At 35.6% G+C, this 24,538-nt stretch overlaps 1 protein-coding gene across 1 annotated transcript in view; it reads left to right on the forward strand.

The window, feature by feature from the left end:
- The first annotated feature begins 14,389 nt into the window (after positions 1-14,389).
- Positions 14,390-24,538, forward strand: part of pen-2 (presenilin enhancer, gamma-secretase subunit) — an 88,355-nt gene continuing 78,206 nt past the window's right edge. Inside the window, exon 1 of the mRNA XM_090412979.1 lies at positions 14,390-14,734. Within this exon, the coding sequence (XP_090269105.1) occupies positions 14,674-14,734 (61 nt within the window). The 5' untranslated portion in view covers positions 14,390-14,673. The remainder of the gene's footprint in view (positions 14,735-24,538) is intronic.

A 24,538-nucleotide genomic window follows, 5' to 3' on the forward strand; every position in this document is an offset into this window, starting at 1 on the left:
TTCGGAAACGGTCAAAGATAGGCTTAGAAAAAGTTCCTCCAGTTGGTGACTACACATGAACTGAAGTCTACCTTTGGGTTGCCTAGTGCAGAGGATGCAAGCACCACTTCCACTGAGTTATAAAAAATTAAGATATTTTTTATAGCTCATAAAAAATTTTACAGCTCATATTTTCACAAACCATTTTGCAATAAATTACAAACGTTTATAATTTTTTCTTCAATTGTCAATGTGATTAACCATTCCCTGTTGTTGAAGTCATCGTCACTGAATCCATTTGTCGATACAGAGATCGTTTGTTCGTCTCAGTTTGAACAAACATATTAATTTCATCATGCATGTCAAGGATTTAGGCCTAGCTTGGCCTGTTCTGGTCTTAGAGGTCATCGTTGAATCGTTTAAGAGGACGTCCTGGTTTTCTTTTTCCTAATGGCTTGTATTTTAAGGCTTGTTTTGGTGATCTTTCTGTTTTCATTCATAGAATGTGTTCCATCCATTTATGTTTATATTTTTTAATTTTTTCTATTACTGGTTCTTGGTTTAATTCTTTCATAATTTCTTCATTTCTTTTGTGATCAAATAGGGTATACTTTGCAGTTTTTCTCATAAACTTCATTTCTGGTGTTGTTAATCTTTGTTTGTCTTTTTGTTTTATTGTCCAGATTTCACTTCCATACATTAAGACTGGTAGGGCATGTATTGTATACTTTTAGCCTGGTTTGTTTTTGAACTAGGTTTGGTTTTAATATAGAGTTAATTACACCTGTTATTTTTAAATATTTTGCAATTTTTGCATTTATATCTTTTTCATCATATGTGATCGTACATCCTAGGTAGTTAAATGAATTCACCTGTTCTAAGATCTTGTTATCTATTACTATTTTAGTTCTTGCTGGATCTTGTTCTTTAAAGGCCATAGTTTTTGATTTTTCTGTTGATATTATCATACCTTTGGCTATCTCATAATCTTTGGCTATCTCATTTAGATCTAAAATAGCTTTCTGTAGTTTATCTTCAGAATTTGTAATTATTATTTGGTCGTCGGCAAAGAGGAGAGTGTTTAAGTTTACTGTGGGAGAAAGTTTAATTCCTTGATGTAAATTTTTATTCCATTTTATTATTATTTCATTTAAGTAGACATTAAAAAGTGTTGCTGAGAGGGGACATCCCTGTCGGACCCCTTGGTTTCTCTCGTATATGATAGCTCGTGATTTAATCTTATTCGTATTTGATTATTTTCGTATATACTTGTGATAGCTTTTAGGATATTATTTGGTATTTGTTTTTCTTTTAATATGTTAAATAATATGTTTCTTTAAACTTTGTCAAATGCTTTTCCAAAGTCAATAAATGCAATATGTGTTTCTAAATTGTATATTCTCTTCTTTTCTCTATTATTAATTTTAGGCAAAAGGCAGGGTCTATACATGATCGTCCTTTTCTAAATCCATTCTGTACTTCTAGAATAAAGTTTTCGGAATATTTCATTAGTTTGTTATTTAAGATTTTGCTATATATTTTGTAACATGATTTTAGTATACTGATACCTCTATAGTTTTTAGGGTTATCTCTATTACCTTTCTTAAAGATAAGAATCACAATTGCTTTTTTCCATTGTATTGAGGGGATACCAGTTGACTAAATTTTATTTAAAAATAATAAGCGTCTTTCTTTGAATCTTGTTCCTGCGTATTTATATAGTTCTGAACCTAGCTTATCTTCTCCAGGTGATTTCCCGTTTCTTGTTTCTTTCAGGCTGATTTCTAATTCTTCTTCAGTTATTTCCTTTTCATTTTCGTTAATTGTTTGCCAGTTGTCTTTTTTAAAATATTTGTCTGTCCACAGTTCTGTGTAGTAGTTTAGAAATTCTTCTAATTTCAATTTAGTGTTTAATTTTGTTTTTTTTTGTATCTGCATTTAAGTGTCAAAATCTTATATACATTGGGTCTTATTTTATATAAATCATGTTCTAAATTAGAAACAAATTTATTCCATGATTCTCAATGTATTTTTCTGACTTGGCTTTTTCTGTCTTTTTCTTTCATCTTCTAATCTTTTACTGCTTAACCATTTGTGATAGGCTTCTTTTTTCTTTTTGATTATTTCTTTGATTGCATCATCTCAGATCTTCAGTTTATTTCTTTTATTGAATTTTTTGGTCTTTCCTAAGCTTTCATTTGCTGCTGCATTTAGTATCGTTTTTATATTAAGCCATTCTATTTCTTCCTTTTGTTTTATTTTATCTAGATATTGGTTAATTCTTTGTTCATATAGCCATTGTACATTTGTGTCATTCAATAGTCTAGTTTTGTAAACAAATGTTTCAATTTTTCTTTCTGTTCATGTTACTTGTAGCCATTTAGGTGGTAATCTTAATTTTATTTTAACAAGGAAGTGGTCACCGCTTATTTCATATCCTCTGTGAACTCTAACATCTAGTGAAAATTTTGATGTCTTTTCATTTAATATGAAGTAATCTAATATTGGCTTCCATCCTCTTGCTGCCCAAGACATACATATATTTATGTATGTCTTTATGTTTATAGAAGGAATTCATTATTTTTAGGTTATTATAAACTACAAAGTCAATTAATTTTTTGCCATTTATATTTAGAGTGTTTTCCCCATGTATTCCTATATTATTATTAATTTTCGTGTTTCCAATTCTTGCATTTAAGTCTCCTGCTAAAATTATGTAATGATTTTTATTTATTTTTATTATTATATATGTTTTGTAGCTGATTATAAAAATCAATATTATTCTGTTCTCTTCCTTCTTCTAAGGCATATAAACCAATTATTGTTAAATAGCCTCTGTCTATTTTTAATCTAGTTTCTATTATTCTTTCATTCCATAATTTATAATGTTTTAACTGTTTTGAAAGGGAGTTATGAATCCAAATCATGACTCCTGCTTGTGCTCTTTGGTCTCTGTCGACTCCACTGTATATCACATTAAAATTTTCGGTTCTCATAGTTCCTTTTAATTTCTTTTTGTTTCAGTGATTACTGCTATTTTAAAATTTCTTTCATTTAATAGTTGGTCTAATTCTATTTCTTTTTTTGCTATTCCTCTTACATTCCAGTTTGCTATGTATATTATATTTTGTCGTTTCCATTTTTGTTTTAACTTTTCCATTCCAGGTCGTTTCCCATAGATTCAATCCGATTATCTTTTTCTGTCAGCTTACAAGTAGGATTATGTTCTCTATACATTATGGAGAGGTATGTAGGATTATGTTCTCCAACATATTAATTTCATTGTACAAAAATATCTGCACCATAAAGTTTTCTGTAAATATCGTCAGAATTGCTACAATGATAAATAGGAATATAATATATACATACCCTCGACTTTCTGCAAGCAATTCCGACATTTTTACAGTGTTCTGATATTTCTAAGTATCCAACGTACTATTAAATTCAGAATCCTTTGCTTGTAATCCCACAATGATTTGTTTCAATTGCATTGTCATCCTCAGGTGAACGCGAAGATAATGAATGTTAAAGCGATTATTTCTTAGTGAAATAGGATAATTATTTTTTTTTTTTTCAAGTTTATCTGAAAACACCAAATCTTAACGGGTAATTTCTGAATTATTGGAAAAATTGAACAAGTTCTACTTAGAGAATCAAAATTTGTAACAATGGCAAAATAGTCTTAGAAATCAGAAATATAGATATATTTGCTGTAACAGTTTTTAAAGAAGAACTAGAAATAAATAAAAAAAAATTAACTGGAGAAAGGAATGCAAAATAAATTTATTGTTAAAAATAGCAAGGATATCACAAAAGAAACACTAGAAGCAAAGCCAATGGATTTTTGAAGAAAATGGGGAAAATTCAGTTCAGTTGAGATCTTACTGAAGATGTTATATAAGCAAAGTGGATATTAAATCCAGCATTATTTCTATTTTAGTAATTACTAAAGATATTTTGTTCTACACTTACACACCGAACTGTGTAGATTTTTATAGCAGACCCGACGGAATATGGTGGTTGATCTTTATTCAGATAATTTTGAATAGTTCTTCGCGATCTAGATGGGATTCGAACAATGGTCTTTCCAACCAAAGTGTATCATTGAAATAGACTGAAATATTGACACTAACAATGATGACAACAACGATGAAACTATTATTACTGCTACTGAAAATTGTAAATCCTGCATTCTATTTTACCAGGTTTTAACTAAACTTAATTTGTACATATTGGCATACAAGGGTCCTCGCAGTTAGCCTAGTGGCTATGCGTCTTGCAACCATATGCCTTAGGAAAGGAGCGTTCTAGGTTCGATTCCCGTCGACGACGTGAAGGGCTTAAGGATCTTCTTCAGCCATAGCCAAGTTAACCGGTCTTGGGCGTGGACAGAAGGTATTTCCACCAGTTTATCAGGGGTTTTTTATGCCACAAACAGACAAACCGGCCCTGTGAATACATACAGGCTACTGTCATAGGATATAGTACGCAAGGAAAGCAAAGGCAAACCACCTTGCCCATAATCATTTCCTTAGTATGGTAGCATAAAGCTACCCCCACCAGCCATATGGCTAAGGGAATAGAATAGGAAATAGGCATACAGGGAGCATTATTTGTCAGTTAATATGTATTAAATTTATCTACAAACAGGTTTTGAGGTTTAGTTTTGAGATATTTCTCAAAACTGAACTACATTCTAAAGCCTGTCATACTGTCTTATACAGTCAAAAATATTTTTAATCAATTCGAGTCAAAAAGCACTTTTGCAAAAATAAACCATATATGAATATCTAAAATAATGTATAACTATATTTATAAAGAGATGCAAGCATTTCCTGGCCTAGTTAGCAGAGTGGTTAGCATCAGGGGCGAATTCTCCATGCTTGCTGCGCAAGCTCATTACTTGAGAAAGAAGTAATATTTATTTGTTAATAAATGCATGCATTTATAAGCATTCCATTTAGGCTTTTATTTTTGTAGACAGAAGACGTCTTAAGCTTGCGCGACAATAATTGAGCTTTGCGTTGTGTATCGAAGACCGATGCTTGCTCGTCTAGTCAAAGCTACCTTAACTTGCTCCGTTGTGGGAGCTTCCAGGTCTTTCGCTACAGCACTGTGATTTCATGCGCACGCATAGCCATTTCCGCTCCCTTCACGTCTTCTTAAAGACAGGCCATACGCAGTCAAAGTAGCTCTAGCCAGTGATCTTCAGCCAGCTTTTACGAGTGTGCCTGTTGCTGGGGAAAATTAAGTTACAATCAACTTTTTATGACGATGTTATTGACCAGTTCATAAAGAAGAACCGTAGGGTAGAATTTGTATTCAAGTAGCTAAATTGAAATAGATAGAATTTCATTTGTAAAATAAATGTTGTATTTGTATGATTAAATGTACATAAATTTCTATATATATAGTTTTAAATAGTCAGTAATTCATTATTCCTCAAATCAGACTTCAATCACATCTCTCACTCCCTGAATGATAACAAGAGCAAGCATGAATTTCAAGACCAGCATTCGCCCCTGGTTAGCATATCTTCTTTTCTCACTAACAAGGTGTAGATTGAATCTAGCCGTAAAGACGGATAGGTGAGAGAAGAACCTCATCGCCCTCCCCATTTATTGAAGTCTTGAGGTGGTTTAAAAAAGTTTTGTGTTTTGTCTCTAGAGCAAGGTATACAGATTATGTAAAAATAAATAACATATAGAAAAATATAACATTAATATAAGAGAATTACAAATATTTTATATATAATAAATATAATATTTGATCGTAATATTTGATGATATTGGAGTAGTATTGAGAAGTGATGGACTACTTTGAAGAAAAATTGCTGACAGGACATTAATAATAACTTGAATTTAATCGTGCTTTACTGTCATAGTGTCCTATACACGGTAGTATTGATATGTAGTTTCCTTTAGGGTGCATATCAGGAAATTGATGACAATGGTTAAAATTAGTTATCTTTATAAAAATATCATAATAAAACATAATAAATATCCTCAGCCTTCCCACTTATAATAATAAACAACTCATCCCACAAGAAGGATTGATTACCCTATTATCGGAATGGATTCTCCTTCTGACATGCGCAGAAGTGTCGAAGGGTTTCGTAACTGTGGGCGTATAGTAGTACCACTAGTAACAAATCAGAATGGTTTGTTACAAACCAAAACAGCTAGTATAAAGGGTCAGGATTGTGATGGTCGTAATGGGGTGAGAATTCTCTGCGATACTGGCAGTGAGTACAGACGTGTTTATCAGCGCTCCTTGTAGTATTACAGCAGTGAAGCTAAGTTTTGTTTTTAAGAGTGAAGTTAAGTTTTGTTTTGTGATATTGATGCATCAACAGCGTGCTCGATCATCAGAGCAGGTAAGACTTTTATTTTATTTTATCTTCAAAAACATTTTCCAGACCCTCTACTGTTCCCAGCCCTGTGCAGCACTCGGTGTTGAAGGGACAAGGCAGGTCCTTCCCCCACATATAGTCTAGATTATGGATTCACCATATGAAGATCTCTCCTTCAAAGAACTTCTAGCTATCTTTCGGCAAATTGGTAACATCCTACACACCAAATGGCCAGGAAAGATAGAAGTTCATCAGATTATGGAGGTCGAGACAGAAGACCCTCAAACCTCCGAAATTTCTCCTAGCCTCACACATGACAGCGTCAATTCCTCCGCTGCAGAAACTGTCACAGATTCTAAGGATTACCAAGAAGTCAGCAGAAAGAAGAGAAAGAAAGGGTCTCTTGCTGCAGAACCTGAATCTGCACCTGAAATGGACACATCAGCACAATCTAGTGCAAGCACTGAGACAAATATACCAACACAGTCCAAAGAGCGGATCCCACCAGTAGTCCTGCGATCGAAGGAAAAATGGTCGTTACTCGCAGAGACGATGAAGAAAAACAACATAAAGTTCTCGTCAGCCAAAAACACAGATGACGGAGTACGCATACAGCCCGAAGGAACAACGGACTACCGCCAGCTCACCAGACTTATGGACGATCATAAAATCCCGTACCATACTTACCAACTTAAAAGTGAAAAGAACCTCAAAGTTGTGATCAGAGGATTAGTAGAAAATATAACAACAGAAGAAATAGCTACTGACCTCAGATTACAAGGCTTGGAGCCAGTCAAGATTTCGCGAATGTATCGCGCAGACAAGCGCCCCATGCCTCTGGTCTTAGTAGAGATCAGTAAAGACCAGAGGGAAATTTATGATCTTAAAATAGTCTGCAACTTGGTCATCAAGACCGAGCCACTACGAAGAAAGGCATCGGCTGGTCAATGCCATCGCTGCCAAAAATTTGGGCATGCACATGTTATGCAGAGCAGACTACAAGTGTGTGAAGTGCGGTGGCAAACATCCCTCGCACACTTGCGTCAAGCCAAAGACCACACCTGCTAAATGTGCGAACTGCAGTGGCCCACATCCTGCAAACTACAAGGGTTGCTCTCTCCACCCATCAAACCTTCAAAAGCCTAGACAGGAATTAACCCAGCCCACTCAGAAAAATATTGTGAGATCTGTGCCTGAAATCCAAATGCAAAAAGTCACACCAGATAAATCATATGCTTCTGTGGTTTCCTCGAGTAACATTAAGGTACTCCCTGCAACTAGCAGTCAAAATTCCTCAGCAATACTAGCTGCCTCACTTGGGGAGATGCTAATGGCCTTCAGCAAAACAAATCCAAGCCAGGCCGACACCAGCAAATTCCTTAGGAATACTCAAGCCATCTTCTCCATGATTAATGACTAACCCGGCTTTAACATCAAATTCTATGCCGATAATATTCTGGAATGCAAACGGTCTAAACAGAAAAATTTTGGAATTACAGGAGCTTACAGATCATTTGCAAATTGATATTCTCCTCATTAACGAGACACACCTACGTCCCTGCGATAATCCCAAACTCAGAAACTACTCGTTACTTAGAAATGACAGACTAAATGCCAGAGGTGGTGGCACTGCCATCTTTGTCAGAAGAAACATTCGCTACAATGAGACTAAGAAGATTACTACATCTAACCTCGAGGTGACAGGCATAGAAATTCTTACCAACAATGCAGGCAGCTTAAAGATGTATTCTGTATACAACCCCCCTGGCAAACCTCTACTCCCCTCTGATCTCTCTCAGCTACTGGATACAAATGAAGCAGTAATAGTAGCAGGAGACCTCAATTCCAAGCATCCTTTATGGAACAGCAAAAGCTGTAACAACAACGGAATGATCCTCTACAACTTTGCCTTGCAGAGAAATATCGTTATTGCAGGCCCGATTGAGCCAACACATTACGGAGCGACCGGCAGACCTGATGTTTTGGATATTGCTATTTTTAACAATATTTCTCATCAATTCCGACTTCAAGTAGTTGATGAGCTAAGCTCAGATCACAATCCAGTACTCTTAAGTCTAGGGGAGGAACCTGAGCTCATTCCCAGCCAATCCCACACAAACTTTGCAAAATTCAAGACTAAAATGAACACTATTATAGACTCAGTACCGACTATTTCCACCCGTGAAGAAATCGACGCGGCAGTCAACAATCTTGAATGCAAAATACAGGCTGGCTTATCTGCAGCTTGCTCTACTTCTACCCCAGCTCAAGTAAACTTACTTCCTGCAGAAATCCTTGCTCTGATAAGGAACAAAAATAGGCTCAGACGCCGCTATCACAACACGCTATCTCCGCAAGACCGTCAAGAACTAAACAGAGCGTCCAACCTCGTCCGTTACGCTCTAAAAGATCACAGAAACCAGCAATGGGAAAGAAAACTCTGTTCTCTCAAAACCGAAGATAATTCTCTGTGGAAGTTGACTAAAGCTCTCCGTACAGATCGCTCTAACATCCAGCCCATTCACGGAGAAAGTGGTCTTGTTTACAGAGATGACGAAAAAGCAGAAGCACTCGTTCAATCCCTCCAACTTCAGTGCCGTCCTAATTATGCACAAGCGGATCTAGTCTTCATAGAAAAAATACACCGTAAGGTACGCTCTGTGCTTCGGAGACCTTGCAGCTGTGAAAATATCTGCCCCACCTCACCTAAAGAGGTCTATTCAATCATCAAGAAGCTCAAAAACAAAAAAGCCCCTGGTCCAGACGAAATTACCAACAAAACAATCAAGGCCCTCCCACACAAAGCTGTCATGCATTTAGTAGCGATTATCAATGCAATTCTGAGAATTAATTATTTCCCCTCAAGATGGAAACAAGCCGATATTTTCCTTATTCTCAAGCCTGGTAAAGCGCCTCAGATGCCACAGAGCTATAGACCCATCAGTCTTCTATCATGCCTAGGAAAAATAGCAGAAAGAGTCATTCTCAACCGACTTAATGAGGAGGTGATTAAAAATAACATCATTCCGAAAGAACAATTTGGTTTCCGTACTGGACATAGCACTACACATCAAATTCACAGACTGACTGAGTTCATCACTAGAGGCTTTAACTGGAAACAGCACACAGGAGCTATCTTTTTGGATGTTGCAAAAGCTTTCGATACAGTCTGGCACAAAGGTCTCATCTACAAATTAATTGCAGCCAACATCCCTCTTTATCTTACCAAAATTATTAACTCCTTTCTACAGGACCGCAAAATTCAGGTTAAGTTGCGTGGAATTAGATCCTCACTGAAAAAAATCACTGCTGGTGTCCCTCAAGGCTCGCTGCTCTCACCGCTGCTTTTTAACATCTTTGTTTCTGATGTTCCTAGCACATCACTAACCACTATAGCTAGTTATGCGGATGATATGGCTATTCTTAGCAGATCTCTCAGGCCTAATATAGCTACTCAGCGATTACAAACTGCAGCAACAAATTTAGAAGACTGGTTCAAAAAATGGAGAATATCTGTAAATGCCGATAAAAGCACTGCCATTCTTTTCACAAGAAGACAAGCATCTCATGTTGGAGAAGTTAAACTTTTTAACACAGCCATCCCATGGAGATCTAGCACCAAATATCTGGGCATTCAACTAGATAACCGTTTAAACTTTAACTCCCACATAGTTTATGCATGCAAAAAAACAAACTCTGCAATTGCACAACTCTATTCTCTCCTCAATAGAAGAAGTCAAGTCAGCACTGATAACAAACTACGGATCTACAAAACAATTATCAGACCATCGTTAACTTACGGATCACCAGCCTGGGGGCACACTTCCCCCACAAACATCAACAAGCTACAAGTTATACAAAACAAGTGCCTCCGTATGATCTTCAACGCTCCGTGGTTTGTCCGAAATACTCTCTTACATCGAGATGCCGATATTCTAGATATTCCCACTTTCCTCCATAACAGTGCTACTGCTTATTTTGCCAAAGCAGCTGTTCATCCAAATCAACTCATTCAAGAGTCATCAAATTATGACGAACACGATAGGTGGAAACACAAGCGCCCGAAAGCTGCTTTGCTTATCGATTCTGGTACCTCCATACAACCCTAAATAGGGTGAGCCAGGTGCTCGCTAACACTTAATTCATGACTACTCATACAGATTAAGGGATCGAAGTCCACGGGACTGTAATCCATCTAGCCAAATCAGGTTATCAGGTCGTAATGGGGTTTTGCACTTTATGTACACTAATGAAAGGAGCATTCGGAACAAAGGAGAGGAATTTTTGCTATGTCAGTTCATCTTCGCCAAAGGTTATTGGCATTAGGGAGACACGGCTGACAGAAGATGATATAGTTAGCGGGATTAAATGCGAAGGATATAGTGTGTTCAGGGAGGATAGAGAGAAAAGAATGGAGAGAGAGAGAGAGAGAGAGAGAGAGAGAGAGAGAGAGAGAGAGAGAGAGAGAGAGAGAGAGAGAGAGAGAGTGTTATTGATGATAGCCGATGAACTGCATCCAAAGAGAATAGAAGTTAAACTGAAGGCAAGTGAAAATAGCACATTTGAGCAGTGGTGGCTGGTGAAAATTTTAAGTGGGGGTTCTGCATATACATTATTCATTTTAATACATTCATAATTCATTTTTTCCCTAATCAGTAACTAATTTATTAATAAAGAAATTTACATATCAAAAATTTGCTTTATTAAAAATATTATATTATATGAAAATAATATAAAAATATTATATGAAAATAATATGGTTAATATTTTTAATATTATATATTAGATTTAATATTAATAAAATTTTTTATTAATATTTTTGCTCACAAGCATACAATTTATCTGTAGCGACACTGCTGAATGAGCAGTGTCGGATTTACTTGCGAGTCTAGCTGCAACTAGCCGAATGTGATAATTCCGACAATGCGTTAGATCGCAGTGCATTTGTTTCGTGTAACGATAATTTTTCATGTAACGATAATTGAGAAAATATAATTCTTTTCATATTTTCAAAAGTGACACTCGTCATAATTTAACCTTGTATCTATAATAAATAAATAATTATATATTTTAAGAATAAAATAAGCTTTACGAAAAATATTTCACCCTCACCACAAACACACACCAATAATGAAAGTTTCGTATCTCACGAGTCTAGCTGCATCTGACTGAACGTGATAATTCCGACGCTGCGTTAGATCGCAGTGCATTTATTTCGTAATCTAAAGCATTAATCAAACAATTCCAATTATCAACTATTTAATCAATGTCGAAACATAAGCTACAACCTTAAACATGTTGTATTGCATTTATTGTAAGCTTTGTTATTATTTATAAACACAAACAAAATTTAATTTTTTCGTTTTTTCCTTGGGGCTGCTGCAGTGTCCTATTGCTTATGTACAAGATGCCACTGCATTTGAGGTTATCTGGTGTGAGCTAGAGACTAGCAGAACAAAATATACAGTTGGATGTGCTTCTGTAGACCAGAGGATGGAAAATATTATGAGTACAGTATGCATTAGCAAATAAGATCAATGATTGGATTGTGGATAATTATTATGGGGGATTTCAACTTTGAGAACACAGATTGGAAGTAGGAAGGAAATGGAATTTATACAGTTAATAAGAATTCATTAACTGTGACAGCATGTGATGGAATATACTTGGGCAGTGGTGCCCAAACTTTTTCGGTTGATGGCGCCCTTAGTGTATTAGGATTTTCCCACAGTGCCCAAAGTCAGATCATAGGCCTACGTAACAGTTGCAGTGCGCAGTTAGCGGGATTATTTCAGTTATTTTAGTGAAAATAGTGGAATATTTCGCGGAGCCCCAGGACGCCACTGTGGACAGTTTGGGAACCACTGTACTAAGGGGGGTAGAATGTTAGATCTATAATATGAAATTACAGGACTGGTAATTCTATATTAGGAGTTTGCTTAGATCAGTGCCGTGGCATGTGAAACTGCAAAAGTTAAATGATGATAGTGCATTGGAAGTAATAAAAGAGTGTTTGAGGGAAGTAATAGCAGATTGCATACCAGAAGAGTAAATGAAATGAGAGTTAAATGGATGAATATCACAATTAAGCTGGAGATACAAAAATGTGGAGGCAACTAAGGAGAAAGGTGACCAGTAGGCACACGAGAAGTACAAAGAACAGGCCAAAAGGGTAACTAGTGCGGTAAGAAAAGCAAAACCAGAGAATAAAAGGAATTGCATAGCATATTACAGAACTTTGATGTGAATACAGCTATAGCTATAGTGAATACAGCTATAAGATTAGGTGATATACCAGCTCGAGTTTTACGTGAAGTTGCTGGGTTATTGTCAGTGCCTTTGACCACATTGTTTAATCTAAGTCTATTTCTGGATTAGTCGCAAGGGGGCGGAAAGAGAGAAAATACTTTCATTGCATAAAGGAGGCTCCAATACTGATGTAGCAAATTACCGATCAATCAGCACATCAGGATTTGATGTTAACAGCAAAATACAGGAATGGACAGACCAAAAGGCGATAACACACGAGGCAAAACATAAGGTTGTGAAATGTCTGTCGTGCCTCAGCAACTTGCTCCTTTCATAATACAGTGACAACTGAGTACGATAAAGATAATGTTTACAATGATACCGATGGATTTTGCAAAAGCTTTTGACAGGATACCACATGGAATTCTAAGAATAAACTGCAGCACATGGGGATGAATATAGGGTTTGTGAGTTGGATAAGAGGGTGGTTGATGAAAAGATATCAAAGAGTAGTTTATTTGGGAGTAGAGTTCATAAGAAGGCCATGACCAGTAGCATGCCACAAGGCGCTAGGCCACTACTATTTAATTTGTACATCAATGATATGCGAAAGGATCTAAGAGGAACCGTTCAGTTTTTTGCCGATGATACAAAATTGGGTAGAGATTAAGAAAAGATATGTTAAAAATTTTCAGGATGATTTGGACATACTTGGAGTTTGGGTCAAGGAGAATGGATGTCTCCTTGGCCCAAAGCATTTTGGGGTGAAAACATTACCACCTGTATACCACATTGGTGGAATTGCATTCCAGGAAATTGACCAAGCCAAAGATTTGGAAGTGTTGGTGGATAGAGAGTAGAAATTTAGAGGACACATAGCAAAAGTGGCTAAAGCAGCTCCTCGGATTACTTGGTTATTGAAGAATACTTTGATGAGCAGAGACAAATATGTTATCTTTATTATTATTCTTTCATTGATAAAACCCCATTTTTGCTACTGCACACAGATTTGGTCACCAGGGTTTATTAGCGGTGTGGAAGAAGTGGAGAGGATCCAGAGGCAAGTGATCAAGATGGTAGCAGGTCTATGGAATGAAACTTACGAGATCAGGTTGAAGATCTGTTGGTTACAGAAATTGGTGACAAGCGGAAAAGAGATTATATGGTTGAGACATACAAATTACTGAAGGGTTTTTACAAGATTAATACAGAAGATATTTTTCAGAACAAATCTGAAACTGAGCAAGGGTGTTAGAACTAGATTTTTTCTTGGAGATGGCAAATGAGTGGAATAGATTGACAGAGTCTGCTGTGGATGCCTTGTCTGTGAATGAGTTCAAAGCAAAGTATGATAGATACTGGCAAATGTTGAATACTGCTTAGCACGATGTCTAGGGGACCCCCCTCGACGAGTCCAAGGACTCTATGGAGTAACCCCTAATAATACTACTACTACTAATAATAATTTATTCGAACTATTTTAAGAGAATTTATCAGAATAATATGTAAGTTACCTAATGATTACACCAATTATTCATAGGAAGCTTAGCTTAATTTCCCCTTCCTATTACAAGCTCTAAGAGTGCTATGGATGAGGAACCTTAGGTTTTCATTAGACTACTAAGCTATCTCCATTCTTCCTTTTAAGCCTTTCTGGCATAGTACTGTATTTATGCCTCTTTTGATACACCTATAGTTTGAATTTTTATTTATTTATCGTTAATGTTATTTCGCGTATCTAACCCGAGATCAGTAGCGTTGAGATTGCATTGGAGAAATTACATACCACTAGAGGGCGATTTATGTATTAGTTGTATGCTTCAATCTTTCGAAGTTTTGATTTAATATTAGATAAATCTGTCATATAATTTTTTTAAAAAAGATTATAGATGGGATGTAGTACAATCAGTATTGTTAGATGTAATAATATCTAATTCAAATATAATAATAGAGTGTTATTTATTTATTATTATTTTAATGTTTCTGTTTAAAGGGCGGAAATTTTACAAAGGAAGTGACAGTGATCGTATTTAGAAAAATATCCCATGCTGCACAGCAGAATTTTATGTTGACTGTTTTAGAGGCTATTCACAATGGATCTTCGTAAAATGAAAAATGAAGATAAACTAAGTCTCTGCAGGTGGTATTATAGAGGTCTGTGTATTTTTTTTTAGTGTTTATACATTGTATAAATTGAGTACCATTCAGATGTCATTAGACACCTGAAGATTGTGGATCATATACGCATAAGAAACATTTGCATGCATAACATTTAATAACTAATATTTTGCTACCTTGTTACATTATCGGACAGAAAAGGAGGAAACGGTAAAGCTTCGCTTGCAACTGTAATTGTCACCGTTTACAATACAGGCAACAGCAATTAATAACTTTGCATCTTCTGAACATACGAAGTTTACGTTTAGTTCACATTATTGGATAAAATTCACTCCACAAATGACAATAAACTAAGCTTAATATTTAATCATCTCAGAACGTAAACTCGATTGGATGTATCCAAAAGGCGCTTAACATACTTTCTGAAATGCTAGAAATAAAGCCTTGATTCACTAGGTGGTATCCTTCAGATGTATAATGTATACTTACAGCATGACCAATAACAGTAAAAAATATCTGTTTTCTATGTTGACTGAAAACAATAGAAAATTCTTAGTAAATAGATAAACCTCCACAACTGTCTAATTAAGGAATTAATCCACATCCATAATAGTAATAATAGTATTTATTGTAGATCCTCACGTTTTAATAACTACTATTCACTACATGAAAAGAATCATAGAATGAATACTCTCAAAAGTTAAAATTTATATTCAATTTTTAGGTCAGTTAAAGAGAGCAGCCAGTCAGTTTCTGTGTTTGCTTGTTCTTTATATATGTATTACTTGTATTATTAGGCAGTAATCATAAAATGTACTTCAGCTACCAGGTTTTGGTTCTCAGAAATAGATTATAATAATCAGCTAACACATTTTATGACCCCATAGGGAGTAGGTGAGGCCTTTAAAACCCTACCTAGCTTTTGGAGACTGAGTGGGCAGTTCACTCTCCACCATAGCCAATCAGAGATAGCTGGCACATTTCAATCACTAATTATAGGTAGCCACCGATGAAGAGACCTACCAAACAAGTTCTGTGATCTCTTGGTACCTTACAGGATATGTTATTGTCTGAAATAATGTGGGTTCTATGGTCGATTTCCTTGAGTTTATGGACAAAAAACCCGAGTTTCTGGAAAAAAAAACCTGCTTGCCCGTGCCAGAGATCAACTAACTCAGGAACCGGCTGAAGAAAGGCTTTAAGTTCTTCCAGTTGGTGACCAGACTTTAAGTCTATCTTTGGGTCGCCTAGAGCAGAAGATGCAAGCACCATTTCCACTGAATAGAATAGATTGAATACTATTAAAAGGAAGGAAGAATGTTAAATATTCATTATTATAGGAATCAATAGTCTGCACGGTTAGCCTAGTGGCTTTGCGCTTCACAGCCATATGCCTGGTGAAGGAGTGTCCCAGGTTCGATTCCTGTCGAAGACGTGAGGAACTTGAGGTTCTTTCTCAGGCATAGCCAAATTAGCCGGTCTTGGACAGTAGGGTTTTTCTGCTAGTTTATCTGGCGTTTTTCATCCCGCAAGCAGGCAAACTGGCCCCGTGAACATATTCCTCTACAGCCAAAAAATATATCCTTCCCCCACAGCAGACTAGGCGACAGGTCGGTTGCGAGTGGTACTAACAAGTAGTTGCAGCTAAGTAACACACGGACCATGCATAGGAAGTAGGAATAACGTGTAATGAAAGAAGATTATAGGAATCAATAATTTATCTGGATACTGAATAACTGTAACCTCATTTTACCAGTACTTAAATGGTTAAGCATATCAGTTAACTCTTGGAACAGTACTTTGTAACCATTCAGGCATGTAACCATACATTCAATAACTGGCCAGCAAATCATTTTCCTGTTTGCTACCAGAAAATTGAGACAGTTGCATTTTATATCAGTGAAGCAACTAATGTTTGCTTTTGAAGCTATAAAAGTTTTAAAATTTAAGAAAATACAAAACTTTAGCATGAGTTGCTTTGGTATTGCATTAAATGAAAAGTAAAAACTTCATTCAGGTATCTATATATCCATTTTTTTATTAATGATTTTAATATTTTTATTAGTCTGATGGTTGTTTTAAACTATTGGTTCTGATCGGAGACCAGACAAACTCAAAATACTAGATTCATGCATAACAACATACAAGACACACATAATTTACAGACAAAAAAAAATACTAGTGGTGGTGGTGGGCAGTAGATGATGGAGAATTGTAGAGTAGGTGTGCCCTCCCTTGATGAGTCTTTGACTCCTTGGAGGTGTCACGAAATAATAATTTTTCATAACTATACTCTTGGCCAGTAAAGTGCTTAATTAAAAAGCACTAATAAGAAGCAAATTCATGTTTTTTGATATTAAAACACATCAGTCTAGATGTGTTTTAATATCAAAGCAACTTCTTCCATAGGATTGTGTTTCAAATAAGTATTCAGGGTTTTGCCTTTGAAATTTTTATTACAAAGGCCAAGTGGCAAGCTGAAGAAAGCAGGTCAAGTACTTTTTGATCAGCTGTGTTGGGTTTCCTTTCTATTAATGTCTTCCCTGAAGGTGTTGACATTGCTACTTGGATTATTCTGGGATACCAAATCTCATTAGGTCTACTGCTACACAGCACACTGTGGTAGAAGCAATAGATCCAGTGAGATCTGGTATCTTGGATGATTTATTGTAGTTTCATTAGTAGGATCTATATCTGTGGAAGTACTGAGTGCTAATTCAATACCTTGTTCAAAAAGCAGAATGGCTTGCCATCTTTTTGCAATACATAGAGATAGCTGTGGCATTGTTTTTTTTTTTTTTTGCTACAACTAAGAAGGAGATATTTTCCTTTTGTACTCTTCCAGGAAGGAAAGTATGTTATTATTATTATTATTACTTGACACCTCCAGGGAGTCCAAGGACTCTTTGAGGGAGGGTACCTCCCTTATACACAATTAGAAATTATATTCCCGTTTACATCCTTATTTTAACTTAGACAAGAGCAAACAAAAATTGGCATGAGTTATCTTTATGAATAGACTGCTTGTGTGTGTGTGTGTGTGTGTGTGTGTATATATATATATATATATATATATATATAGGGAGTAGTCAGCATACCTGAGAAAGACGTATGCTATGCATTATGGGATACTGAGGAGCAATGATGTGATACCTGCTCCCTTATACAGTTACTTTCTGTATAGTCTCATCATATTTGGATACAGAAGGGGATAAAAACAAAGCATTAATTTCTTATCAGGTATAATAAATTAGTATATTTCCATCTGTTAAGGCTTTAAGTAGTAATTTATTATAGTCTATAATAAAAAGAAAAAGAATAAAGCTTCAAGATTTAATTGTTTTTGTTAGTAAGACTATGAAAATTAAACATCAGTCACGAATTCTTACAAGTGATATTCCATAATTATTTGGATATAATTATTCAAATGATACAGAGTTGGGAGAGGGCATCTATGGAAGTAGAAAATGAATGCAGTCAAAGGGGTGAGAGCTAGATTTTTCTCTTGTAGAGCAGTGCTTGACTGGAATAGTTTGTGCTTCAGACAAGTACAGATAGTGTGAATGAATTCAAGAGGAGATATGATGTATTGTGGTATAAGTGATATGTGGCCTCTCTCAATGAGTCCCCCAAATCCCTGGAAATCTCTTATGAGATTTCCAGGCTATATTGTGAAAAGACATCCTGTTAGGAAGCTGCTGAAAGATCAGTAATTTTTGTTGATTCATTGAGTGCTTTCTTGGATTTATTAGTGTATTTTTAGTATATTATTGTAGTTTTTTTAAGTGTATTCATTGTACTACCATATATAATAATGTAATTGTAGAAATATTAATGAAAGTTAATTTTTCACTTGGTTAGACTATAATAAATTTAGTTTAATCCTTTATCCAAGTGAGAGCAATATCTTACCCAGGTAAGATAGTACGACACCATATTCAGTCCTGAAGATATTTTCAGGTGCAAACTTTGTTTGCTCTCACTTGGATAAAGGATTAAACTAAATTTATTATAGTCCAACCAAGTGAAAAATAAACTTTCAACATCTTTCTCTAAATCCAGAGTAATTTAATAAAAAAAAAGGTGACAAACCTTTTGGCAACTCCTATAGGTAAAGATGACCTTGCTATTGCTTCTGCCTGGTATCTCCAACTCTGGGCCAGGCTCCCACTGAAGAGACCTCAATAATGGTCGAAACTAGTTTGGGTAGTGGCCAATCCCTTAATGCATAACATTATACATATCTGCAAGGAGATGTGTTTTGCATTACATTATGGGAGATACTGGGATAGGAGTGTTGGTAGCTTGCTCCACCTTTGCTACGAGTTGCCTGGTGTTGTACTACTTAATCAGGTAAGATAGTACAACACCATATTCATTCCTGAAGATATTTTCAGTCGCAAACTTTGTTTGCTCTCACTTGGATAAAGGATTAAACTAAATTTATTAAATTTATTATTGTAGAAATATTAGTTTTTACTACTCTTAAGAATGGTGCCAAAATCTTGTCACAACAGCAGTTTCTAAAGCACAATTTAAAGTTGTTACCGTTGATGAGAAACTGTCCTGATGAGAAGTGTTGTTGCAGTGATATTTTTCCGAGGATAATCATAATCAAATTCCTGACATGTACCCTCAAGGGGTGTACAGGATATTATTATAGTACTACATGAAAAAACTTACATCATTACTAACTTTCCATCAACAATTTTCCTTCAAATCAATCTGTTATCTCTCAAGCAGTGGCGGCCCGTACATAAGCACCGCGACACTGCAGCATCCCAAAGGGAAAAACGAAAAAATTAAATTTTGTTTATAAATAATAACAATGCTGACAACATTATATAAATGCAATACAACATGTTAAAGGTTACAGTTTATGTTTTGACATTGATTGAATAGTTAATTATTGGAATTGTTCGATTAAAGCTTTAAATTACGAAACAAATACACTGCGATCTAACACAGTGTCAGAATTATCACGTTTGGTCAGTTCCGGTTAGACTCGCCGATATTTGTTTGCACTTGTCACTGCACATAACAAGTAAATCTGACACTGCTAGTTGAGCAGTGTCACTACAGATATATTGTATGCTTGCGCGCGTTAATTCTGTGTACGAAATTTTTATTATTGGTAATGAGGGTGAAATATTTTTAATAAAGCAATTTTTGTAATATGTAAATTTACTTATTAATAAATTGGTTACTGATTAGGAAAAAATTAATTATTTTTTCTTATTTTGTATATGCAGCACCCCCACTTAAAATTTTCACTGGCCTCCACTGCTCTCAAGACTCCAACATTATCAGATCTTATATTTCCGTCTTCTAATGCACTTTTTCCTGTATCAATCCACCTATATCTTGGTCATCCTCTGGGTTTTTTTCTGCCAACCTGGCAGAGAACATTTGTTTTGCCAATCTTTCCTCTAGCATTCTGCTTAAGTGACCATACCACCTGAGATTACCTCCTAACACATTCCTGGACGCTAACAATGTTAAGTTCTTTCCTAATATCCTCATCTTTAATAAGATATTGCCATTGATGCCATCTGTTCACACCCTTAATCTTTCTCAGGACTCATATTGGTCAAGTGTTTTATTTCTAACCCAGCTTTTAAATCCATAAGTTGAAATTGGTTTGAACACTGTGTTGTATACATCTACTTTTAGTGTTTTGACTAATTTCCCTCTTATTCCATATAATTTATTCAGTTGGCTTCCTACCATACCGGCTTTGTTGATTCTGTTGTCTACTTCCATATTTAATTTACCATCTTCACTAAAAATCGTGCCTAATTAGCAGATGTTTTACCTGTTCTATAGGTTCTCCATTCATGATTCATTTGATATTTTCAATGTTTCTGCCTATTTTCATTGTCTTTGTGTTGCTAATTTTCATACCAAATTTATTACAGCAGTTATTCAGTTTAGTCAGTGAATCTTGCAGACTTGTTCTGGATTTATTTACAAGTATAATGTCATCTACGTAAAGTAAAGAGCTGAGATTAACATCGCCAGTTTTGATATCAAGTATAATACCACTTTCCTTTATAATGTGATCCATATAGATAATGAATAACAGAGGGGATAATGTACATCCTTATCTGACACCAGATTTAACATTAAACCATCTTCCTGTACTTCCTTTAATTCTAACTGCTGACTTACAACTCAAATAAAGACTAAGTGTCAGGGGCTAATTCTTCATGCTTGCTGCACAAGCTCATTACTTGAGAAAGAAGTAATATTTATTTGTTAATAAATGCATGCATTTATGAGCATTCCATTTAGGCTTTTATTTTTGTAGACAGAAGACATCTTAAGCTTGCATGGCAATAATTGAGCTTTGCGTTGTGTATTGAATGCCGATGCTTGCTCGTCTAGTCAAAGCTACCTTGGCTTGCTCGGTTGTGGGAGCTTCCAGGTCTTTCGCTACAGCAATGTGATTTTATGCACATGCATAGCCATTTCTGCTCCCTTCACGTCTTCTTAAAGACAGGCCATATGCAGTCAAAGTAGCTCTAACCAGTGAGCTTCAGCCAGCCTTTACAAGTGTGCGTGTTGCTTGGAAAAATTAAGTTACAACCAACTTTTTATGACGATGTTATTGACCAGTTCATAAAGAAGAACTGTTAAGTAGAATTTGTATTCAAGTAGCTAAATTGAAAAAGATAAATATCATTTGTAAAATAAATGTTGTATTTGTATGATTAAATGTACATACATTTCTAAATATATAGTTTTAAATGGCAGTAATTCATTATTACCCTAATCAGACTTCAATCAGACCTCGCACTCCCTGAATGATAACAACAGCAAGTGTGAATTTCAAGACCAGCATTCTCCTCTGCTAAGTATTGCTTGATATAATGCCCCATTGACACCCTATAACTGTAGTGTTTCGTATAGGTTCTCTCTTTTCACCTTGTCATATGCCTTATTCAGAATACAAAAATTAAATATAAATCTTTATTATATTCCCATGATTTATCAACTATTTGTCATAAAGTGAAAATCTGATCCTGACAGCCTCTATTTGACCAGAATCCAGCTTGTTCTTTACCATGCTTCCCTTTCAGAATCCTTCTTAACTGTTTCTCAAGTATACTTTTATAAATCTTACCAGGAACACTCAGTAGAGAAATACTTCTGTAATTTTCACATTCAGTTTTATTTCCCTTTTTGTATATGGGTACTATGGGAGTTCTACTCCAATCATCTGGAATTCATCCCTTTGTCCAGGTCTTCTGAACTATACAGTGCAGCCACTGCAAGACTTTTATACGTCCATACTTGAGCATTTCTGGTTGAATATCATCTACTCCTGTTGCCTCTCCACATTTCAGGCTTTTCATGGCTTTTTCTACTTCAAGTATGGATATACATTCCTGATTGCATGGCTATTCAGTGTTTTTTATTACTGTGCTGTCACTGCTTGTTTCATTAGGAATTTCAGCAATTCTCAGCAGGAATTCTCAGCAAAAGCAGTAACAATGATGAACAACAAGATGACTGAAACCAGGAATATTGAATATATAAGAAAAATCTGGTCAAACCATTTTAAGACTATCTTCCACCAAGGAAACAAAACTACAATGCCAACAATAGAAGAAAATAATGATCACCCAAAAATTTTACAAGAAGAAGTTAGATACGCAATAAAACAGATGAAAACCAATAAAGCACCAGGCATTGATACTATCCCTACTGAACTGTGGTCATATGGAGGCAGCATATCAATAGAATATTTAACAATCCTATTCAATAAAATACTACAAACAGGAGAGAGCCCAGATGACTGGAGAACTGGAAAGATCATCCCAATATACAAGAAAGGAGACAAAAGAGACTGCAGAAATTACAGACCAATCAATTTACTCCCTCACACCTATAAAATATTCATGAGAATTATACAAAATAGATTAAAAAACACCTACGAAGAAATGATAGGCATAGAACAAGCTGGTTTCCGAGGAAACTATTCAACAATAGACCAAATTTTCACATTGCACCAACTAGCAGAACTCAGCTGGGAAGACCATAAAGAACTATATTATTGTTTTGTGGACTTTAAACAAGCTTTCGATAACATCAACAGAGAAATCCTTCTCAAAATTCTACTAGAAAAAGCAATAGACAAATATATAATACAGTTTCTGATAAAATATTACTCTAAGACAAATGCACTAATTAAAAAGGACACACTCACAACAGAACCCATAGAGATCCAAAAAGGAGTAATGCAAGGATGCCCATTATCCCCATGCCTATTCAACATATATCTAGAAGAAGTTGTAAAGAAAGCAATAGACAATGAGCCTGGAATCAATGTCAATGGTTTAAACATAAATAATATCAAATATGCAGATGATCTCGTCCTTCTTGCAAGAACCCCAAATGAACTACAAAAGTTGATCCTGTAAAACATATGACATGACAATAAATATACAAAAGACAAAAGTGATGAAAATAGGGAGGAACAGAACTACCATCTCAGCCACCCTAAACGGAGAACAATTAGAACAAGCAGACAACTTCATATACCTTGGATCATAACTAACAGAAACAATAGATGAACTCAAAACAATCAAACACAGAATAGCGATAGGATGGGCCACCATGGGAAAATTACAGAAAATCTGGAAAACAAACAAGATATCTAAACAAGCCAAAATCAAACTATATGAAGCAATAATTATACCAACAGTCATCTATGGAGCAGAAGCGTGGACAGTTAAAAAAAGAGAGGAGAAAAAACTGCTGGCATTTGAAATGAAATGCTTAAGAAAAATAAATAGAACAAGTTGGATAGAAAAGAAAACAAACATCACAGTCAGACAAGAACTATTGTATAATCCTTTCTTTTAGGCTATTGTATAGCCTAAAAGAAAGCCTCTCTTTTATACTATTGTATAAAAAGACAATAATAGAAAAAATTAGAAAACAACAACTAAGATGGTTTGGACACACTGTACGCATGGATGCAGACAGACTTCCTAAAGTCCTAATCAATACTTTTCCAACTGAAAAAAGAAGACCTGGAAGACCAAGAATTACCTGGCTGAAATTAATAAAGAACATCTCGGGATGCAGAACATATAAGGAACTTTTTCGAACAGCAAGGAATAGAGAAGACTGGAAGATCCTGCTCAAGAGAAGACTCAACCTGTCTTAGACGGAAGAGAAGAAGAAGAAGAATTACTCTATACATCAGAGATATCTTTTTCTCCAGTTTTCATGTCACCTTTATCATCTCTAATTCCTTTTACCACACTCTTTTCTCCATTTTTGAGCAGAATATTATTATTATTATTACGTGACACCTCCAGGGAGTCCAAGGACTCATCGAGGGGAGGGGGGGGGGCATATACTCTACCACTCTGTCTCCACCACTCAATCCACCAACTACAACAAACCGCAACTACACTAATGCCATCTACAACCCATTACCACCACCACTAGTATTTTTACAAACAATCACAAACATCCATGCCCACTGCAGGATTCGAACCTGCAGCCTTTTGGCTGGAGAGCAGATACGCTAACCACTTGGCCAACCAGACCAGCTTGGTTGGACGAGTGGTAATATTTTGCCACCTTCTTCATATTTATTTTCTGTGTTGTTGCCAATCTTCCCATGACTCGTTTATCTAGTTTTACACAGTGTTTAGCTTTCTAATGTTTGTCTCTGTATTCTCTTAGAGCACAAGCTGATTTATTCATCAGGAACTTTCAGTATGCTTTTTTCTTTTCCTTCACTGCCTCTTTAACTTCCTTGCTTTTTCTGATTTTTCTATCTTTGCAGACAACCTCACCACATGTCTCTCTCTCTCTCTC

Source organism: Typopeltis vanoorti, chromosome 23 (assembly GCF_054136105.1).
Source record: "Typopeltis vanoorti isolate ZY-2024b chromosome 23, IOZ_Tvanoo_1.0, whole genome shotgun sequence".
NCBI classification, from domain to species: Eukaryota; Metazoa; Arthropoda; class Arachnida; order Uropygi; family Thelyphonidae; genus Typopeltis; species Typopeltis vanoorti.